General features: G+C 44.1%; 1 protein-coding gene across 1 annotated transcript in view; it reads left to right on the forward strand.

Annotated features, from left to right (window-relative positions):
- The window catches only part of SLC24A3 (solute carrier family 24 member 3), a 473,993-nt gene that overhangs the window by 398,003 nt on the left and 54,237 nt on the right, over nt 1-21,753 (forward strand). Inside the window, exon 7 of the mRNA XM_057530157.1 lies at nt 16,582-16,656. Within this exon, the coding sequence (XP_057386140.1) occupies nt 16,582-16,656 (75 nt within the window). The remainder of the gene's footprint in view (nt 1-16,581; nt 16,657-21,753) is intronic.

Raw genomic sequence — 21,753 nt, forward strand, 5'->3', positions numbered from 1 at the left:
AGGATCAAACTGGACAAACAGAACAGCTGTCCACCAAGAAACTAAAGATAATTCAGGTGACAGAAATGAACTTTAAAAAATGTAATTTGTATCCTCACGAGTTTCACAAGGATATTGAAGCCATAAAACCAGAACAGGCTGGTATTTAAAAGGTGTGGGGTTAGGCAATCAATAAAAAGGTAAAAAGAAATTGTTTTTAAAACCTTTTTTTAAGATTTTGCACTTTTTTTTCTTTTACATTATGGTTTATCACAAGACATTGAATATAATTCCCTGTGCTATACAGAAGGACCTTGTTGTTTATCTATTTTACATATAGTAGTTTGTATCTACTAATCCCAAACTCCTAATTTATCCCTCCCCCCTTGTTTTTAAAAATTTCAATGTGATTCCCAAATGTTAAGAATATGAAAAGGACTAAAATAATAAAATTGATATACTGCTGACCAGAACAGACTTGAGAGACACAGGAATCATTCAGAGTAGGAAGAAAAAGTGATGGGAAATATGATAGAAAAATTAAGAAACATGGAAGATCAATCTGGGGGCTCCAGTATGAAATCTAACTGGAGTTCTAGACGAAGAGAGAGCAGAAATTGGAGGAGAGGAAGTCAACAAATATACAATAGTAAGAAATTTCCTCTCAACAGAAGGAAAACATACATCCACATATTGAAAGAGCTGACACAGTGGCAGACACAAAGAATGAAAGTAAACTTGTACTTAGCAACATCTGCATGAAATGTTTAAACATCCAGCCAAAGATCCTAAAATTTTCAGAAAGGAAATAGGTCATGTACAAAGGAATGGAATTGGACTAACTTCAGACTTCAATTGGCAACACTGAATGCCAGAAGACAACAGAACTATACTTTGAATGTTAGGAAAGATAATGAGTTTGGACTGAAAATTCTATAGTTAGCTAAACAAACAATCAAATGGGAGATAAAATAAAAATATTTTCTAGCAAAAGCTTCAGAATTTTACCTCTCACTTAACCTTTTTTAGGAAGCTGCTTAAGAATGTGCTCCAGCAAAATAAGGGTAAAATCTAAAAAAGAAGTTGGCAAAATTAACACAGAAGTCCAATGAAAAGAAATCCTAAAAAGCCAGCTGAGCAAGCAAGTCTAAAAAGGAAATGCTCCAGATTTTCAAAGAAAGAGGGTTCTAAGGTCTCCAAGAAGATGAATGGAATTAATTGCAAGTCATATAAAAAAAAATGTAAGTGTCTTCACATGCTGGTAATATGGGGAAGAAGGCACATGTTGAGTCTCCCAGCAAGGAAAGAAATATAGTTTCCAACTCCAAGACAAAAATCTATGCAAGAAATGTACTGTGAATATATAGTGCAAACTTAAAATATGGAATAGTTGTTTTTTAAGAATGATGTTTAAGGTAATAGATTCTCCTTTATCTTGACTAAAGAACATTATCTTTGGAATGGCAAGTGGGTCATGGCATTGACCCACAAGAAAAGATTACGTTCTGAGCACACTATTTGAGTGGGAATATTCACTTACTAGTAGTAATAATGTGACTGCTATTTACTGTTTTTCTACATTTAGACTCAACCTTTAGATAAAACATAGACAACTAAAAGATGGTGATAGACTAGAATGTAAATGTTTTTAACGTTGACAACGTCAAAATCGAGTTATACCTGAGAGAAGTTTAGAAAGTAGAAGGTGGGATGAGGAGGTGGCTGAAGGGGGGGATGTGAACGCTCTTGCTCTACCTAATATGGAATGAAGAAGTACTTCCAAAAGCTAATGGAATGTGAAATAGAGGAAAAAACCTTCAGAGAGATATTAGTGCAAATAATAATAATATGCATTTCAAATATTAAGAGAATAAGGGGATGTAAGGAAAGATATAAATAAGTTAATCTTTACTTTTCATAGTGGGATTCAATAGATGTCTAAAATGGATAAATCTAGAAAGAGCTATTATGATCCTTTTATTTGTCATTAGGAAATAAGAACAAAACAACTAAAAATGAAAATAATTAAAAGTGTACACTGCTGGCAAGAAGGAGGGGTGAGGAAACTGTTTTTCCTTGTAGACCCTTAAGTACTTATCTAATTTTTTTGTGCAATTTAATTTTCTTAATATGGAGATAAAGTCATTAAGATAACCCCGAGAAGAACTAACTCAAGTATACAGGAGAGGAGGAGGAGGAACAAAGGAGAAGAGAAACACCAAGAGTAGCTGTCTCTTATTACGTAGGCTTTAATCAGAGTTCTAAACCTGTTACATAGATCAATGCATTTGATCCTCATAATAACCGTGGAGGGGGATGCTGTTATTAGCCCCATTTTGAAGATGGTAAAGCTGAGGCACAGACATAACAGCTTGCCCACAGTCGTATGCCTGGAAGTGTGGGAGCTGGGATTTGAGCTCAGAGACTCTGGCCAGGGGTCCTGGTCTTCACCATCTGCCCTACTGCTTTTCTCGTGTTTCATAGTGAGAGGTCAATAGAAACCAATATATAGAGGTAGAAGCAAATTAGTTGGTATTAGTTTTGTGACACCTAAGATAACCCAAAGCAGAAATGTTTAGAATGGTTACCTCTGGGGAGTGAGACGGGGGTGAAGGGCAAGGGCAGGCAGAAGATTTTTATTTTCACGCACAGTCAGTTGTACTGCTTGATTTTTTTAAACCATAATCATCACTTTTATATTTGAAAGTTTATCTTACACAAGACCTACAAATTTCAGTGGATTATTAATTGCAAATCAGATAGAAATAGGAAGAAGTTTATGAAAACAGTGTATGACCCTTCTGTCTCCCAAGATTGAAAGTACTTTGTATAAATGTGCATGACTTAGGCAACCAAATGCACCCTTAGGAAATTTGATTTAAACATTTTGGGACTTCCCTGGCGGTCCAGTGGTTAAGACTTTGCCTTCCACTGCAGGGGGTGTGGGTTTGATCCCTGCTCAGGGAGCTAAGATCCCACATGCCTCAGGACCAAAAAACCAAAATGAAACGTGAAACAGAAGCAGTATAGTAACAAATTCAATAAAGACTTTAAAATTGGTTCACATCAAAAAAAATTTGTTTAAATAAACATTTTATTAAGTATTTGTTTCATTTGAAGGGAACTATATTAAAACTTTCTTGCTAATACTTCTATCCAACTTTAAGGCTCCAGACAATGATTAGACTTTATCAGTCTTGTGACTTAGTAAAAGTGAAGCTATGTGACCTTTGAGACCAGCTCATAAGAGGCTATGCAGCTTCTGCCTGTTCTCTTGGGACACTTACATTTGGAGCCCAGAGCCCTCATTTAAGTGGTCTAACTGCCCCGAGGCTGCCACACTGTGAGGAATCCCCAGCCACAGGGAGAGACCATTGATAGGTTAGGCCAGTAGCCCTAGCTGGGAACCCAGTTGACAGCCAACATCAGCCACAAGCCCCGCCAGTGACAAAACTTCCGATGATTCCAGCCCGCCGCCTTTGAGTCTTTCCAGCTATAAGTGACACCCAGCAATTCCACACTTCTTGTTTTATCCTGATGTGACTCTCAAAGTAAATTTTTATTCTAAATCTAACAGAGATATTAAAACAGATCTACTTTATAAGCAGACTGATGGATGGCAACACTGCTAGTGTGTGGGCTCTGAAATATTCATAAGGAATAGGTAAAATCTATTGTTATTTCTCAAAATCTCATACACATAGGTGGGGTTTCCTTCTGCGTTGTGTGGGACAGGGGATGCCTGGTAGTTTCTCATTTCTGATTATCTGGACATCCTGCAGCCTAACAGGTGGTAGCAGGATGGGGCAGTGGTCTCAGCCCCTGCTGGATGTTAGGAATCACCTGGGAAGCTTTGAAAAATCCCAGTGGCCCAGCCAGAGCCTGGCGCAGCTAACTCAGCATCCCGGGGGGTGGGACCCAGGCATGAGTGTTTCCTAAAGCTTCCAGGTGATTCCACTGTGCAGCCACAGTTGAGAGTCTGATTCAGAAGGCCTGGGGTGGGCCCAGGACTCTATTATCAAACAGACCCAGGTCATTCTTATGATCAGCTAAGTTGAATAATCCCTGGCAAAGGGGTAACTGTGTGGGGTCCACAGGTATTCAGACCTGGTTCAAGGTGTGGCTCAGTCACTTTCAAACTCTGACCCTTGGGCAGATTATGTAACCTTGCTTAGCCTTGGTTGACTCATCTGTAAAATGTCAAGAGTAAAAGATTGGAAGGAAAAAGGCAGGTAAAGTGCTTGGTGCAGCGTTTGGCGCATAAGAACCAACTTTTAAACGTTGGCTGTTAAGGAAGGGGCTTCATCGCGGGCCATGACCTCCTGGGAAACAGCCCAATACCGGGTCCCTGAAGGCCCCAAATCGTTCAGAGAGGCTTTTTCTTTCCTGGGAACGAGACAGGGCGCTCCAGGTAAAGCCACTCTTTGTTCCTAATGCCTCCATGGACGACCTTCCTCTCACCCCGGAATCTTAGGGTCTTCTCAGACATTTTTGCGTGGATCCTTGCACACTGCTGAGGGGCTGGTGTGGGTAACAAGGGTCATTCCAGGTGGAGAGTGAAGTGAGGATGTGAGCACAGGCCGTGTGCTGGGAAGAGTCTGGGGCACGGAGAGGAGGCACAGATGGAAGGGTGAGGTCCCACGCCCACCCCAGCCCACCCCAGCCCACCCCACGTCTCCGCTTCCTCCAAACAGGACAAGCACCGTATCCTTACTGCTTTACTTTCCACACCGCATTTGATTACAGTTCTGATCCTGGGAACAGCTAAGGCACTCACTGCTCTCCATTTACAAGGTCATTTGCAAAGTGAAATTAACATAAATACTTAGATAACCCCTCTCCCCGTGATATTGGCTAAAAACTAGTCCGCTCTGTTGGGAAGGGGCTTTTGTCAGCTGGCAGGTTTTACTGGCTGCCTGAGCCTCTGCTTCACTGCTTAAGGCAGATCAAGTCTAGATGTGTTTTGATGTTACCGTATTTTAATCCTCAAGATCTCTAATGCAGGCAGGGGGAAGTTATCTTCCAAGCACCCATTAAAGAAACCTTCTTGTGTTCAGTTTGCCGTGGCTGCAGAATTGATTCATGGGCCTCCTGTTCTCCCTACCCTGAGTCACAGAAAGTACCTAAAATAAATTGCCTGATGGATCGACTGGGGCCGGATGAGCCACACAGATGCAGCAACCAGTATTTCTTGGTGTGAAAATATCACTGCACACCCCCAAGATCAGAGTGTGACCCTGCGTCCACACCTGAGAGGGGACAAGTGCTTCCTTTCCAACCTGGCGCTCCCACGTTTCGTTTGGACACAGGATAGGTCAGATGAGCTCCTGATATGACGCAAGCTCCAACCCTTGTCAAACAGTAGGTAGAAAGCTTCGTTTTAAAGTACACGATCCACATTTCCTCTCCTCTGTAACTTGATGAAGCCAGAGAAATGTGGATCCTTTCAGGTATGAAACAGACCCTTCCAGATCCATATCCAAGCCTGTGGACTGGAAAGTAGCTGTCTCTCCTGTCTTTCCATCCCCTTTGCCTCCAGCATTTTTTTTTTTTTTTTTTCACTTAGTAACCCTTTATTTTCTTTTTTTTTTTCTTTTTTTTATTTTTTTATTTTTTTTAAACATCTTTATTGAAGTATAATTGCCTTACAATAGTGTGTTAGCTTCTGCTTTATAACAAAGTGAATCAGTTATACATATACAATATGTTCCCATTTCTCTTCCCTCTTGCATCTCCCTCCCTCCCACCCTCCCCATCCCACCCCTCTAGGTGGTCACAAAGCACCGAGCTGATCTCCCTGTGCTGTGCGGCTGCTTCCCACTAGTTATCTATTTTACATTTGGTAGTGTATATATGTCCATGACACTCTCTTACCCTGCCAGCATTTTAATTTCCCGAGAGAGTAGAAGGAAATGGAGCATCTTCCCCTTATGCTTACATTACCAGTTTTCTGACAGCATGGAAAACATCATGTGGTAATGTAAACACCAAATGCTAATGTAATAATGTACTTTTAGGCAGGTTCTTCCTTCCAGAAGCTTCAACTCAAATACACGGTCTTAGCTGTCTGATTTCTGAACTCACATGATATGTACTAACTTCCTTTTCTATCAGCACTTCAAAGGCAGAGAAGCCCCACCCCATTTTGGAGACCCTAGTCCCACAAGACTGTGTTACAGATTGGGACAGTGAAATGATCCCTCAAGCTTGACATTGTCCTTTTAGGCTTCATAATTGATAAAATGAGGAAATATTTGCCTCCTATGTGTATCTGGCTACTAACCCAAATGGTATAAATTTAAAAATAAATTCAGCACCACTGATTTGGACTTGTTTATATCGTCTTTCAATCGGTCGAGTACGAGATCTTGGGAGGGAGCAGGAATGTTCTGGCCTGGTTTGTACCAAGGGGTGGTTTCCCCCAGCATCTTAAGCGGTGTTGGTGCTAGAAATTGATGAAGTAGGAAACCCCATACAAGCGGTGTTTCTAGTTTGCACCTGCAACTCAGGCACACCCAGTGGCTCTCTGGCGCAAAGACCCTAAGTGGCGACCCATGCCCACTGCATCCTGTCCAGACCCCCCACCCCAGGGTGAGGGCCGCGGGCCCCAGTCTCTTGCTGTTTATACTTCAAGGTCACAGGTGTGACTCAGACTCCAAAATTCTCCATCCCCTAAGCCAGCGCTTCTCACACCATAACGCACATGTGGGCCCCCCGGCGGTCTTGTTAAGAGGCAGATTCGGGTGCAGCGGGTCTAGAGTGGGGCCTGAGAGCTGCAGTCCTAACAGGCTGTCTCGACCACGCTTGGGTAACTAGCGGAGACGGCACTAAGCTGTGGAGGGAGCATCTTCTCAGTCCTCAGCGGAACGACTTCCACTCGGCACTCACTGGGCTGAGATAAAAGATTGCATGTTGTAGGAGCCACGTTAATTCTTCCAGGAAAACTGTAAATGTAGCCAAGTTCCTCTCTGTGATAACAGATGAAACAGAAAGCACACATAATGGAAATCCACAGACAGCCCCAAACAGTGTTTTTGCTGTTAGCTTCAACCCCCTCCCCCTAAGTTCTCATCAGCGCAGCCAGGATGGACAGAGGGCCACCTTACCTCCCGTCCCCCTTCTAGTGGAGGGACAACTAATTAAATGTTGAAAAGCCAGGGACTGAGAAAGAGCAGAACCTCAGGGCTTCTGTCGCCAAAAACTAGATTAAGGGGCCTGTGAACTTGGATGAGAAAAAATACATCTTTCTTTTTGCTGACCACTTCTATTTAACATTTCACTTCGTTATTCATGAGGAACAGACCATGGTAGCATGAGCTGGGATTGTGTCTCCAATAGACACATAAGCTGTTTTCATGCTATGTTACAGTTACTGCAGGTACTCCAGACCCTTCCCACTGATCACTACACTTAAACAACTGATTTCTTACAATAAGGAAGTTTACTGGCTCTTGTTAATAGAGAGACATGTATTACGATATCTTCAGTTCTCAATGTTTTGATAACTGGATTTCAGTGAATCGGTTTCTTTATAGTTCTTTGTTATTTATTTTTTGCCTTTTAATACACAGTTCTGAAAAGGGGTCCAGTGAGTGCAAAGGAACACGTAGCACAGAATGTTTAGAACCCTGAGCACAGCGTTGGTTGTAAAGAAATGGCCGCTGGTGTGTTCAGCATTGTCAAGGCTAATTAAAATAATTCTTCTAGATTAGGGATCACAAATGCCTGTCCTGGCAGGGCCCAGGTATACAGAATAAATGAGTGAAGGGGTCAGGTCTGAGGACATTAGTAGCAGAAAGGAAAGAGTATATGGCGGCTGACTCCTGCCTTTGCAGCTGAGGGACATAGAGGGAAGGGGGGGGGGGGACAGTGAGGGCTGAAGGATACACATCCACCTAAAAAGGGCTCCGCTGACAGCTCCACGGTGGCACGAGAATAACCCCCCGTTGCCAGGTCTTCAGGCTTTTTTCAAGAGAAGGCAAAAGTCTTGGTGTGGTAGAAATCTCCCCCAATATTGTAATGTACATGTGGGCAATTATTGCAATTAACAAGAAACAAAGGGGGGGAGAAAAAAAACTCTGAGCAAGCCAAATGGCCAGAATAAAACAGCAGTCAATATCCAGCATAAGTAGACAATGTAGAAGAGGTTCAGCTTTCCCTTCATCTTAAGAATATTTATTCCAAAATCACTAAACTTCCAATTTTGTGCTTATCCAAAGAAAGTCAAAATAGTTATCTTAACCAATGCCCAAAATCTAATACATAGGGTTACCAGATTTCACATAATACAGGGCATCCAGTTAAATTTCAATTTTCAGATAAGCAACAAATATATTTTCAGTATATTCTTCCAGGTGATATTTGAGATCATACTTTTAAGTTAGTTATCGTTTACTTGAAATTCAAATTCAACTGGGTGTCCTGTATTTTTTCTGGCAACTTTACTAATAAGCCAACTCCAAGTGTGATGGAGTAATTACTGTTAAAATAAATACGTAAAATTCACGTTAACAACTAACCTTGTAATTGCATTTTTGTTTTGTTTGAATAAGATTTTTATTGAAGTACCACGTAGATTCAGAAAAGTGCACAGAAGTACACAGAAGTACATCATAAGTAAAACTCAATGACTTTTCACAACTGAGCACACCCCAGTCACCAGGACCTGATCAAGAAAGAGAACAGTCCTGGCCTCCAGGAGCCCCTCGTGCCCTTTCAGACTCTACCCACGGCCACAGGGGAACACTATTCCAGACTTAAAACAGCACAGTTAATATGCTCTGCTTTAGAACCTTATGTAAATGGGATTGGGTTTCTTTTTTTCACTGAAGTGTAGTTGATTTACAATGTTGTGTTAGTTTCAGGTGTACAGCAAAGTGATTCAGTTGTACATATGTATATATTTATTCTTTTTCAGATTCTTTTCCTTTGTAGGTTATTACAAAATATTGAGTATAGTTCCCTGTGCTATACAGTAGGTTGGTTGGTTATCTATTTTATATATAGTAGTGTGTGTATGTTAATCCCAAACTCCTAATTTATCCCTTCCCCCCTTTCCCCTTTGGTAACCGTAAGTTTGTTTTCTATGTCTGTGGGTCTGTTTCTGTTTTATAAGTAAGTTCATTTGTATCATCTTTTTAGATTCCACATATGAGCAATATCATATGATGTTTGTCTTTCTCTGTCTAACTTACTTCACTTTGTATGATAATCTATAGGTCCATCCATGTTGCTGCAAATGGCATTATTTCATTCTTTTTTTATGGCTGAGTAATACCACTCCTGGGCATATATCTGAAGAAAACTATAATTTGAAAAGATACATGCACCCCAGTGTTCACTGCAGCACTATTTACAATAGCCAAGACATGGAAGCAACCTAAGTATCCACTGGCACATGAATGGATAAAGATGTGGTATATATACGAGTAGTATTTTTAGGCTTACAGAACTCTGTGTGTGTGTGTGTGTGTGTGTGTGTGTAGGAATGCTTACTCTGATTATTGTATTATTATGTAAATCCATGTTTAGGGTTAAAGCAGACACTGCTGGTGCCCCACCCATGACCCTCGCCCTTACCGTTTCAGTTCCCACTGGCCTGACTTCCCCCTGCCAGAACCTGCGTTTCTCTGTCTGAGGGCCCTCCTTGGCCAGGGAATCAACACTCGAGGTGCAGCCCTGAAGCAATGACTGGTGGGAGTAGGTGGGTAAATACCCCAACTCCCTCTCCCATTGGATGAGACAGGAGAGAGGCATGTTCTCCAGGGTCCCCCAGAGCACCCCACCAGGATCGTGCCCCAGTCTCCTGCTGCCATGACTTGCTTATTACCTTCTTTTCATTACCTGCCTCACTTCCCCCAACAGCGTTTCCTAGAATCACCTCCCAAATAAACCGTATGCACTCGAATCCTTGCCTCAGGCTCTGCTTCTGGGTAAATCCAAGCTAGCACGTCCACTTACATGAAATTACCCTAAATGCCCTACTTTTATTCAGCAAACTTGTACCTAGTGCTGGTCCCTAGGGTTGGCACAGCAATACCTGGCAGTGAGTGCAGACCCCACACCTGGTCCTAGGTGACTAGGCAAAGGGCTTCAGGAGCACAGCCGGTGCAGTCCTCCCCTAAGATGGAACTGACCCACCTTAATTCTGATGTGTGTGAGAACAGTCCGAGCTACCAAGTTTTGAAGGCCTAGCAGGCAACACTTACATCCAATGTGAAAACTCCTGCACCTAATGTTTTGAATGATTGAGAAGGCACTTCTGCATCCCAGGCACTTCAGGTCATTAGAGCATCTGTGGTTATTGTTCAGCTTGATCAATGAAGAGCATTCGGGAGACTACTATATGCCTGCACGGTCCTGATGTGGCCTTGTTTTTATTTAAATGTATCTCCAGTAGCAGCTTGTTTACTTGTCATTTGTCTTCCTTAAGTAAAACTAGAGCTCAGAGTAGGTTTTCTTGGAAAAAATAAAATTTAAAATATGAATTCATTTTCTGTTCCTGTTTGCAAAGATTAATAAGAGGACATTCACTGTATTTTGCAAAAGCTTATTATTGTCTTTTTACACAACCAATTTTTTAAAAATTTATTTTATTTATTTTTTTATACGGCAGGTTCTTATTAGTTATCAGTTTTATACATATTAGTGTATATATGTCAATCCCAATTATCACGACCTATTACTGTCCATTCTCAGCAATAAATTTCCAGAAAGCAGGAGCCATTTGTATTTCGGTGACTTTTCCCAGGATCGAAGCGTTTTGAAAGTGTACTTGAATAAGGAACAGACGGTAGCGCCAAGACCTCTCTCTCACCTGCTCTGACCCCTAGCACCACTGGTCACCCTCATACCATGTGGGGGACACCCCAGAGCCCCCATCTCTGTTCCACATCGCATGGCTGTCTTTCCTGAGATAAGAATTGGCTGTAGGAACTGTGTCAGCTCAAAAGCTTGGAACAAAACTCATGTTATGATTTTCAAATCCCTTTTCCATGAAATTTGTGTGAAATAACATTTCTCTGAAACGATAGCAGTTTTATGTTTTATGTCATGTAACTATTATGGTGTTCTGACTGCTTCAATGGCTTTTTAAAAAGGCAAAGTGCTCACAAGTTGAGGGTATTTGTTCCTTTTAAAATGTGTCCGCAATGTCAAATTCCATTCTCCATCAAGGAAAATCATAAATATTAAATCATATTATATATGCTATCTATCCATATGTATGTGTGTATATTACCATATATATCAATAGCTGTATATAGATTTGCAATACAAATCCATATACAGAAAATATATAGTTTTATCATGAATAATTAATTTTAACCTCCTGGAAGGGGTCAGAATTCCAGATTATCACTCAACATTTGAATAAAGGAGAAGGTATTTTCCTCTGTTTTGGAAGTGTGGATTTTTTTTTTTTTTTCTTTTTGCCTCATGCCACTCTGAAGCTAAATGAAATTATAAGAAGGAAACTGAAGCTGCATATTCAATAGAAAAAGAGTGATGCACTCCAGAAATAGAAAAGAAATATCAAGATGAAATTCCAGCTGGGAGGGATTCCTAGAGCTATAGGGGAAAACAGAGCCTCTGGCTTTAATTTATGGAGGAGTCTGCCGGCGGATGGCCTCTTATAATCTGTGCCATCTGTATTATTGATTAATGAGGTCAAGGGCAGCATTACTCACCGTTGGTTCTCTCCCAGGACCCCTGTTCACTTTGCAAAGTGCTCAGGAAGCACTGTCTTCTCATCACCATCTCCCCGGCTCTGGGTTGGGTGACGCCTGCCAACAGATGCCAAAGAGCCTCCCTCCCATGTTGATGCAAGGGTGCTGACAGATCCCTCCCTGCCAACGAATGAGTCAGATGGTTGCTGGCCTCTTGCTCGAGATAAAAGCCCCTTCACCAAGAAGCAAAGAGAGTGGCTTAGACCCAAGCATCAGTGTATCCACATCTGTGGAAAAGTAAAATATTCCATCAGCAAACAATGAACTGTATTGGTGTTTTTTTTTAAAAAAAAAGACTAGCTAAATGGAGTAGTTTCCCAGTTTTCTAACTGACTCTCTTCCTCCTGGAATATGTCCATACCCAATCTGTATCCCTGTCTATAGTCACTGTGGTCACTCCTTCTGCCTTGATTACTTGCCCTGAGTCTCTTTAGAGCAGTATATTTTTATATTGAGCTGTGGTCGCTGCTTTTTGGTCTCTCACCTCCAACTCTTCCCTCCTTTGGCTGCCATCTCTAACGCACCTGCCTAATGGCTTAATGTCATGGAGAAAAAACTATCTCCGTGGGAGGTGTCACAAATGGGTATCTGCTTTTACCCCGCCTCTGTTTACGCGTTGTAGCATAGAGTGTCGGGTCAGGGCCATGAGACCCAGGCTTCTGGGTTCAGATCCAAGCCCCCACCCCACTGGTAGTTGTACGACCACGGTCAAGGCTTCACCTTGGTCAGGTCCAGATTGCTGGCCAATGACGCTGACACTGCCCACCTTTTTGGGTTGCTGCAGGATTGAATGAAATAACCCTTCCAGTCCTCTTGTTTGCAGGAAGTGTCAGGTAAATCTTCACTACTGTGGTGAGTAGTGGTCACAGAAAAGGAAGGTAGAGGTGGACATGAGGTCATGGTCACAGCTTTCACTATAGATACTGCAGAATCAACGATGCTTTAATTCCTTCTAGAGTGTGGAGAAAAATTATTCCCTAATTGGCCTCCTTATTTGTCCTCCACTTCATTGCTTCTGTAGAAAAAATTGGTTTTGCATAAATAGAGTCACAGACATAGAAAACAAACTTATGGTTACCAAAGGGGAAAGTGAGGGGAGGGATGAGTTAGGAATTTGGGATTAACAGATACACACTACTATATATAAAATAAACAACAAGGACCTGCTTATAACACAGGGAACTATATTCAATCCCTTGCAATAACCTGTAATGAAAAAGAATCTGAAAAAGAATATATACGTGTGTGTGTGTGTGTGTGTATATATATATATGTATGTGTATATATATATATATATATAACTGAATCACTTTGCTGTACACCTGAAACACTATAAAGCAACTATACTTCAATTTAAAATTTTTTTAATAAATAAATAAATTTTTAAAAAATTGGTTTTGGTAAATGTAGGCTCTGAATCTGGAGCTGAAATTTGGAGATAGTCTATACATTGAAAACTATTCTATTTATAAAGAGATAAAATAGATCACTATCCATGCAGATTTGACATCTAGGCTCAGCGTGAGGTGCATTTCTTGCAGGAGTAAATCTAAGTGGATAACTTGTATTATACTTTCTTATTTTAGTTTTTATTTTCATTAAAGTTATACGCACAGAGCTTAAAGAGGCAACCACTTCCAGAAGGCTTATTATGAAAGACAGCCACCTTCCTGTCCCACCCTTCAGAAGCAGCTACTTTCCGCTAGTTTGGTTGTTCCTGACATTTGCTCAGTGTCTCCAAATAACGTGCTTCTATGGCAGTTACTTGACTTTTCAGTTTCCAGAATGCTCCATGGCTTCACAGTAGTGTGGAAGAGGAAGGTTAAGGTCTCTTTCAGCCCTGCCCACCCTGACTGCCCAGCCCTCTGTCCTCCCCAAACAATTACACCATAAATTTGCTTAGACAGTAGTTTATGCTGTGCTTATTATGACTATGTGACCACTGTTTATAGCTGAGCCAGTAATGGGTAATGATTCATCTTCCTTTCCTGCACAACTCTGTGTTTTCCCCATGGTTTAGAACTGTCTTTTTTGTTGTTGTTCGTTTGCTGAGGCATCTATGCTCTGTTCCCACAGATCTCCAGTCTCCTTTCCGTGGGTTCAAAATCATAAGATTTTCCATCAGTTTTGTCCTTCTGGCATCATTTCGCCTGAGTCTTCTGACCTGCTGCAAAAGTTTCATCTTGGAATCTCCTTTTACCATCATTTTGGAATCTTCCTTCACCACCATTCTGGAAATCTTCTTCACTTATTATGATAGATTTTTATTGTTTGGTTGAATGGTTTATTGTAACATAATTCTCTGTAACAATTGTTTTACTCCCTGATTTTAGTGAAGCACATCCTCCAGTAGCTTTCTGGGAAAAGATACGTAGGAATTACATTTTTTCCAAGATAATTAAACTTTTATTTTTAGTCTTCTGTCACTCTTAATGAACAATTTGGTTGAGCGTAGAATTCCAGGTTGAAATCATTTTCCTTTCTAATCTTGAAGGCGTTCCTCCGTTGTCGTCTAGCTTCCAGTGCTTTGGTTGAGAAATAAAATGTCATTCTAGTTTTGATCCTTTGTATATATTCCTGTTTTTCTCTCTTTGGTAGTTTCTAGGACCATTTTTTGGTCCTGGTATTTTGAAAATTCACAGTGACGTGCATTGGTGTGCATCGTTTTGTCCTTTGTGCTGGAAAATGCACATCCTTAGCTTCTGGGAAATTTTAATTATTTATTTGATTATTTCCTCTCCTCCTTTTTCTGGAACTTCTCTTCTTTAAATGCCAGGTCTCCTGTTTCTGATAAGGTGAGGGCTGTGCAGTCACTGGTCTGCTTGAAGAGAGGGAGGAGGTTTGGGATTGAATTCTTAAACAGTCTCACGGTCATCCCGTTTTCAGGCCACCTTTACCGTCACTTCTAGAGCTTGGCCCACTGCCAGCTGAATGACCAATTGTTCTTCTGCTTTCAGCCTCCAACATTTCGTGGCTCTGATCAGCTCTTCTAGTCTCCTTTCCTCCCAGGTTTATGTCTTGTTAAAAAAAAAAAAAACAGTCCTTTTGCTGTTATCCTGTTATAGTGCAACAAGAAGGAGCAAAGGTACTGTGGTATGTGTTCAATCTGCCATCTTTAATTAAAAGCCCAAGTGATTTTTTAAGAAAATTCAGAATTGATATTTGCCACATGTTTTAAGTCCATTAGCCTAACTCTAATAAATTTTAAAATATTTGCCACGTTTTATGACCTGATGGAAAATGAACAGTCTAGTCCAATTCGTTCTGTTCCGTAGACGGTCAGTGATGGTCACAGGTTCTAAGAGTATACGGTCCAAGGAGAGATGATAAAAGGGTAAAGTTTGTTCTAAAGTGATTCTCGTGGCACAAGTTCTTTTCTTGACAACCCTGTCATCTGTAACTTAGATCTGCAAATACCCATCCAAATAAGGCAAAATGAGCAACAGAAAATACCTCAGTGTCCCTACAGCAGTGGAAGAATGCGTTAATGAAAAGAAGCTGGCCTCATTATTCATTTATGGTTCTATTTAAGTCATATCTTTCATGTTATTTGAATCCAGAAAGGCCTCTCTGGTTTGACTTTGCCTGATCTTTTCTTCATAGCCGCACACAGCAGTAGGGGAGGGAAGAGGCGCCAAAGGCGGCCTTGTCCCTGGAATCCCTTTTCCTGTTGTCTTTGGTGCACCGTGTGCCTGTCATCGTCCCAGCTGAGAGGTGGCATTTTCTGTGTCCTTTTCCGCTTATGAGGCCAAGGGCAAAGGCAGCTAGAAGTGTCCTGTGGCCCTGGGATGGCTGACACTTTTCTAGGGAGGTGGGAGGGCCTGTGAGTGACAGCCCAGGAAGCAACTCCGACAGGGCACTGGGACTCTCCCAGGCTCCTTTGGGAGAGTCTGCAAAAATGGACCTACTCTGCAGAGCAGAGGAAAAATACCAGCTTTCGCTCCAAAAGAGACTTTGAAGGACTTGCAGAGGAGAAATGACTCTTCCTCCAGAGCAGGGATCTTAACCTGGGCCCCTCCCCCTCTCTCCTCCCCCCACCCCTCCCCGCAGCCCCTCCTCCCACAATGCCCAGCGGGGCCCCACCCCTCCTTCTGCACCAGGGGCCTCCTTCTCCTGCAGGAAGTCTGCACACAGGAGGCCAAGCCTGCTTATCCTCCAGCAAGGTGTCCACTGGTCTCAGCAGAGTCACCACATCTTTAAAGGGACATCTCACCACTGCTAAGATAATGTTTTCTCCAGATCAATACGCAAATCAATCTTTTAAAAATTCTGATTAAGCCAGGGGTCCAGTGCCCACAAGGCCAGGCATGATGAGAGAAGAGGGCACGGGGAGTGGGGGGGAGACTGCAAATCAGCTGTCCGCGCCTCTTCTGAAGGGTGGCACCTGCCCAGCCCTGGGTAGAGTGTTGACAAGGACACAGGGTCAGGTAGCTCCTCCGGTCCGCGTGGGTTAGGGATGCTGAGACAGGCGGGCTCCTGGGAGACATGGCACTTTGGCTCAGCTGTGCAGAACCTTCCTCAGATTGTCCGTCTACCCAGCTTTCCCTCTCCTCTGGGGGTCAGACCCCAGTCATGGCTGGGCGGCCCTCCCGGTTCCCCGGCCTACTCCTGGTCTTCTCTCCTGGGCATCTCCCCCTAATGAAGTCCTTGCAGGTTCAACCCCATCTTGGCATCCGATTTTCAGGAGACCCAGACTATTATGCCTAAAGACTTCAGTAAATTCCTATGAACTGGCAGACGGCCTGGGTCTCCAGGACAGAGACAGAAATGCTAGGTTGTGTGTCTGGGTCATCACTGGCCACAGCGCCGGGAGCCAGGCTGTCTCCCTCACACAGCCGACGTCCTGTTGCTCACCTCCTTTCCCCTTTTCCTCCAGGTTGTGGCTCTGTCCTCCTGGTGCCTGCTGAGGGACTCCATTTACTACACGCTGTCCGTGGTCGCGCTCATCGTGGTAAGTGTGTGATGGGCACCTCGCCTGGATCCCTGGCCTCTTATCTCCCAATCCTCCTTCTCAGCTCGGGGTGACGCGTGGCTCCTCCAAGTGGAGCAGGTGCGTGGAGGCGGCTCCTTTGATCACTCAGAACCCCAGCCTGATGGTCCGGTGCTCAGAACGGGAGCTGTTGGCCCTGGTCCCCCAGCTCCATGAGAATCCCCTGCTGTTTTCCTACGATTTCCCCCGACGCTTTGCACTCACTTTCCTCATGGGCTCCTCTGTAACTCCCTTCAGCATCCCTGGGTGTGGACCTTCCTTCTCCCCCTTACTCTGTGCACTGTCCCAGGACACACCCTGCCCGTCCCACAGTACCCGTTGCCATTACCGCCTTCACGCAGACACGCCCACACTGTGTCCCTAGCAGTGAGTAAGCAACTCTCTACTAGACACCTTCATGCCCCAGACCCAATGTGTCTCTACACTTAGGATGCTTTCCCCAAGACTGGACCCTCCTCCTTTATTTCAGCCCCCGTTCCTACCCTAGCTACCCAGCCTGGGAATGATATTAAACTGACCTTCCCCCCAACTCCCAACATACGCATTTGGCTTCATTGTCCCGTGGATTTTCACTCTGTAAAAGTCTCCCCAGTGTGTCCCCCGTAGCCCGTTTTCCTTGAGGCTTTTTGCATCTCTGCCCTGAACTGATGAAGCTCATCGCAGATTAATGTAACGAATAGCATCACAGCTGCCCTCCCCCTCCCCCTCTACTCCCCCGTCCCTGCTCAGTCCTCAGAGCTGTCCAAACGGTGTCTCGACCAAGAACACCTGCAAATGCCAGTCCTGTGTTTATATGATCAGTGGCTCCAGGTCCTGTGGGGACAAACCCAAATCCCTTAGCTTGGCAAGCCGAGCCGTCCAGGAGAAGGGCAGCAAATCAGAACAACACATGGGAATCGGGAGACCTGGCTCCTAATTCGGGTCCCCTTCTCACTAGCTCTAATGACCTTGGAGAAATCGGTGTCTCCAGGTCTTAGTTTTCTTAAGCACAGAACGGAAATAGATCCTCTGAAGGATTTACTTACCTGTTTACAAAGCACTTACCTGTATATTGTTTAATTAAAAATAATTAATTTAATTATAGATTAGATTTAAGGGCTTCCCTGGTGGCGCAGTGGTTAAGAATCGGCCTGCCAACGCAGGGGACACGGGTTCGTGCCCCGGTCCGGGAAGATCCCACATGCCGCGGAGCAGCTGGGCCTGTGAGCCACAACTACTGAGCCTGCGCGTCTGGAGCCTGTGCTCCACAATGGGAGAGGCCGCGACAGTGAGAGGCCCGCGCACCGCGATGAAGAGTGGCCCCCGCTTGCCGCAACTGGAGAAAGCCCTCGCACAGAAACGAAGACCCAACACAGTCAAAAATAAATAAATAAATAAATAAATAAATAAATAAATAAATTAGACTTAATTATAAAGCTCTATACAAATAAGTCAAAAGTGATGTTTAATACAAGACTTTCCCCAAGGAATCAGGTGGGTTAGTTAAGTCAACAGCAGCTCCAAGTGAAGAGCTTGGGTTTACAACCACAGTGCCCTCATTCAGGGGCGACTGACGATCAGGAGGGTTGAGACCAGCCCCAAGGGGCAGAAGTGCTCTGACGCCCACGTTGGACTGAAAACACAGTGTGTCTGTTGAATTCCCAGTCAGCAGACTTAAGGACACCCATGAGCTCTGTGTTCTTGTACCTGTGGAAGAGGTACGATCACCCCCAGATCTAGAAGCCTCTGTTCACCCAGCCCAGACTGCTCAGACACGCTCTGCAGGATCTTTGTCCTGTGACGCCCGATCCCATACAGCTCACATGCACTCGGCTCTTCTGCTGTCAGGATATTTTAGGATGGTTTCTGAAAATTACATTTTTCAAGAGACGTGTTAGTGGATGGTGTCAATGAACGCAGTTCTCCATTTTACTGAATTCCAGAAGGAGATGTCCGCCCTCCTAGAGACAAGGCGATGAGCCAGAACAGCACAGTCCAAGACCCCCTGGGAGGGACTTCCCTGGTGGTGCAGTGGTTAAGAATCCGCCTGCCAGTGCAGGGGACACGGGTTTGAGCCCTGGTCCAGGAAGATCCCACATGCCGTGGAGCAACTGAGCCCAAGAGCCACAACTACTGAAGTCCCTGCACCTAGAGCCTGTGCTCTGCAACAAGAGAAGCCACTGCAATGAGAAGCCCGCACACCGCAACTAGAGAGAAAGCCCGCACGCAGCAACGAAGACCTGACACAGGCAAAAATAAATAAATAAATAAATTTATACCAGAGGAAAAAAAAAACAAGACCCCCTGGGAGCGCGGACTCAGCAACGTCCACGCCTATTGGCAGATTTGCCGGCATCGGCTTCACTCTGTTCTCACATAGACACCTCCTGGACCATGTGTGAAATAACCTGTCTTCTGTCACATTTATCTGGACGTGTTCAAGATAGAACAAATGTAATTGTCGCTAATGACGTGAGAAGAAACAAAGCGGTTTTGCATCCTCAGGCTGTGGGCGACACTCACCCGAGCGGGGTCTTTGGGCAAAGCAATCACCTGCTGAGGATGAATCAGAGCTGACTCAGCTGCTCACGGGATGCCAGCAGCTCTGTGTTCCCTCCGATGGCAACAGAGTCAAAAGCAAGTGATTCTTTGCTGGGACCTAGAGATTGGACTGTGTATTTACCGACCTGACGTCAAGGCTAGATTTTTATGATCTTGAGAAAAATTACCTTTCTCCACTGTTAGGAAGTAATGGAAAAGAGAACGTCTGGGTCCTCAGGGTTTGGTCTTGGTTCTTTTTACTTTAAGTGGTGTTCCTCCAAATTCAGCAGCGCAGGAAACGCTCAGCATGCCTCCTGGAAACATGCAAACCAGAGGTTTTAATTCGGTAGGTCCTGGGGTTGGACCCAGGAAGCTTCACTTCAACCAGGATCTTCCCCCGTGATTCTGATGCCAGTGGCACCCACTGCGCTTGGAGAAACTCAACCTCAAATACAGTTGGACACCATTTCCTCAGATGTTCATCTGCTGCAGGCAAGGATCGTCTTGAAAGGGGAAGCACCGTGGCAGCTTGGTTGTCTGGATTTCTGAGGGCCGTTCGTTCTTGGGGTCATTTTCACATGAGACTTAAAACCAGCCTGAGGAGCAAAACAGCCTAATACCCGAAGAGCAGAACTTAGCAAAGGAGGTTCCTCCGTGTCCACAGATCTCTTCCATGCGCCAGCCCCAGGCTGCTGTTCCACACGCCATATCTTTTTGTCAAGGTTTCCCAGTCTCCTCTTTCTATGTTTTCCCTAATGTCATGGTAACAGCATCACTTTTCTTTGGGTTTTCCTTGTATAACACAAAGCTTCTCCATCGGACTCTGCAATGGGCACTGAAAAGTCCTGTATTTAGAACTCTCCTCCTACCCACAAATAATTACCAATAATTATCTGAATAATTTATTTTAACTATTAGGGTTTTTTTACCCTCTCCCCCTTTTTATGGCTCTGAAATGTTCAGAAGGCAGTCCCCTGAGGTGCCACAATGAAGAGCTCATTCACCTGGAGGGCAAGTCCAGACTAAATGGGACCAGAGGCCACTTCTAAATACATCTGCCCACACGGAGCCCCGAGCAGGAAAGACCACGTCTCCAGGGAGGCTTAGGGCCCCTGGTCCAGGGAGTGCTGATGGGGTCGTTACTACCTGGATTCTGAAACAGCTGACATGGAAGCTGATGCAGAGGGCCAGGCCAAAAAGCAGAAACACAGCACGGATGATCTGAAACCAACAGAGCTTCAAACGGTTAACTTAGAGACGAGGGACTCAGTTCACGTTGATGTCTGGGATTTACCTGACCTTTGCTCTCTGCTATTTTCTAGTTTGTTTGTTGTTGCTGTTTTTTAAAGAGAGAGCGAAAAAATAAATAGATAACTAAAGAGAGAGCGGAAGAAATTAAGAACATGCTCTCATCTAAAGCAGTTCTAATTGCAAAAGCGTACAGCGCTTGTCTCTCAGCGCCCTTCCCCCACCCCGTCAGGCATCCCCCTTTAGCCCAGGTGACATTCTCTACAGTGAAGCATCAGGCCCTGGAGAAGCTTGACGTGGCCCAGGAAGCTCGCCCCATGACTTGGGTCTCTCTCTCTCTGCAAGAGAAGTGTCGCTGTTCAGGTTCTGAGAGCATCCTGGGTCCTTCGGAGCATGTCCTGCATGCATCTACACGATGGGTAGTCTGCAGACCCTCATGGACGTCTTGCTGCTCTCTCTCTCACACCAAGGACCCACCCCCATCTGACTATGGCAGCTCCGGCCTCCCCATCTTCTTTCTCCAAATTCCAGCAGACCCGACAGACAGTCTCTTTTATTGAAATGTTACTGTAATTTACATAATCATGTAATTTACATAAATGCAAATGATTCATTACATCGTCAATCTAACAGCTGCCCTAAAAGGAATACTTTATTTTTACCCTTCATCTCTGCTTCAGGAAGGGGGCTTATGAGCACCAAGAGAAGGGAAACTTCCAGGGGGTGTGGAGAGGCCTCTGAGACAGGTTCCAGATAACAGGCTCACAAATGCAGCTTGGGGGAGGAGGGGCTGCCCACCTGGAGAAGGGCCAGGTGGGCCATTGGCAGTTGGGGGGCCCCTCGGGGCAACCTGAGCACCGGCACAGCAGCAAGGCTCATCCGAGGTGACACTGCCCTCTCACTCAGTGCAGCGCCCCCACTCTGATAAAGAGAGACAACTCAGCTGACCCATCTGCCGGAGATAGCCTAGGCAGCACTGTCCAATATGATAGCCACCAAGCACGTGAGCCTTTGAGCTCTTTGTTTTTAATTTTTATTTTATATTGGAGTAGAGTTGATTTACGATGTTGTGTTAGTTTCAGGTGTACAGCAAAGTGATTGAGTTATACATATACATGTATCTATTCTTTTGCAAATTCTTTTCCCATTTAGCCATTGTACTCTTGAAATGCAACCATTGCAACCAAGGAACTGAACCTTATTTCATTAATTTCAATGTATGAGGCCACATGTGGCTAGTGCCTATCATCTTGGATAGCACAGTTGTAGAGAGCAAATCCTTCCATAGAA

This window comes from Balaenoptera acutorostrata, chromosome 15 (assembly GCF_949987535.1).
Source record: "Balaenoptera acutorostrata chromosome 15, mBalAcu1.1, whole genome shotgun sequence".
NCBI classification, from domain to species: Eukaryota; Metazoa; Chordata; class Mammalia; order Artiodactyla; family Balaenopteridae; genus Balaenoptera; species Balaenoptera acutorostrata.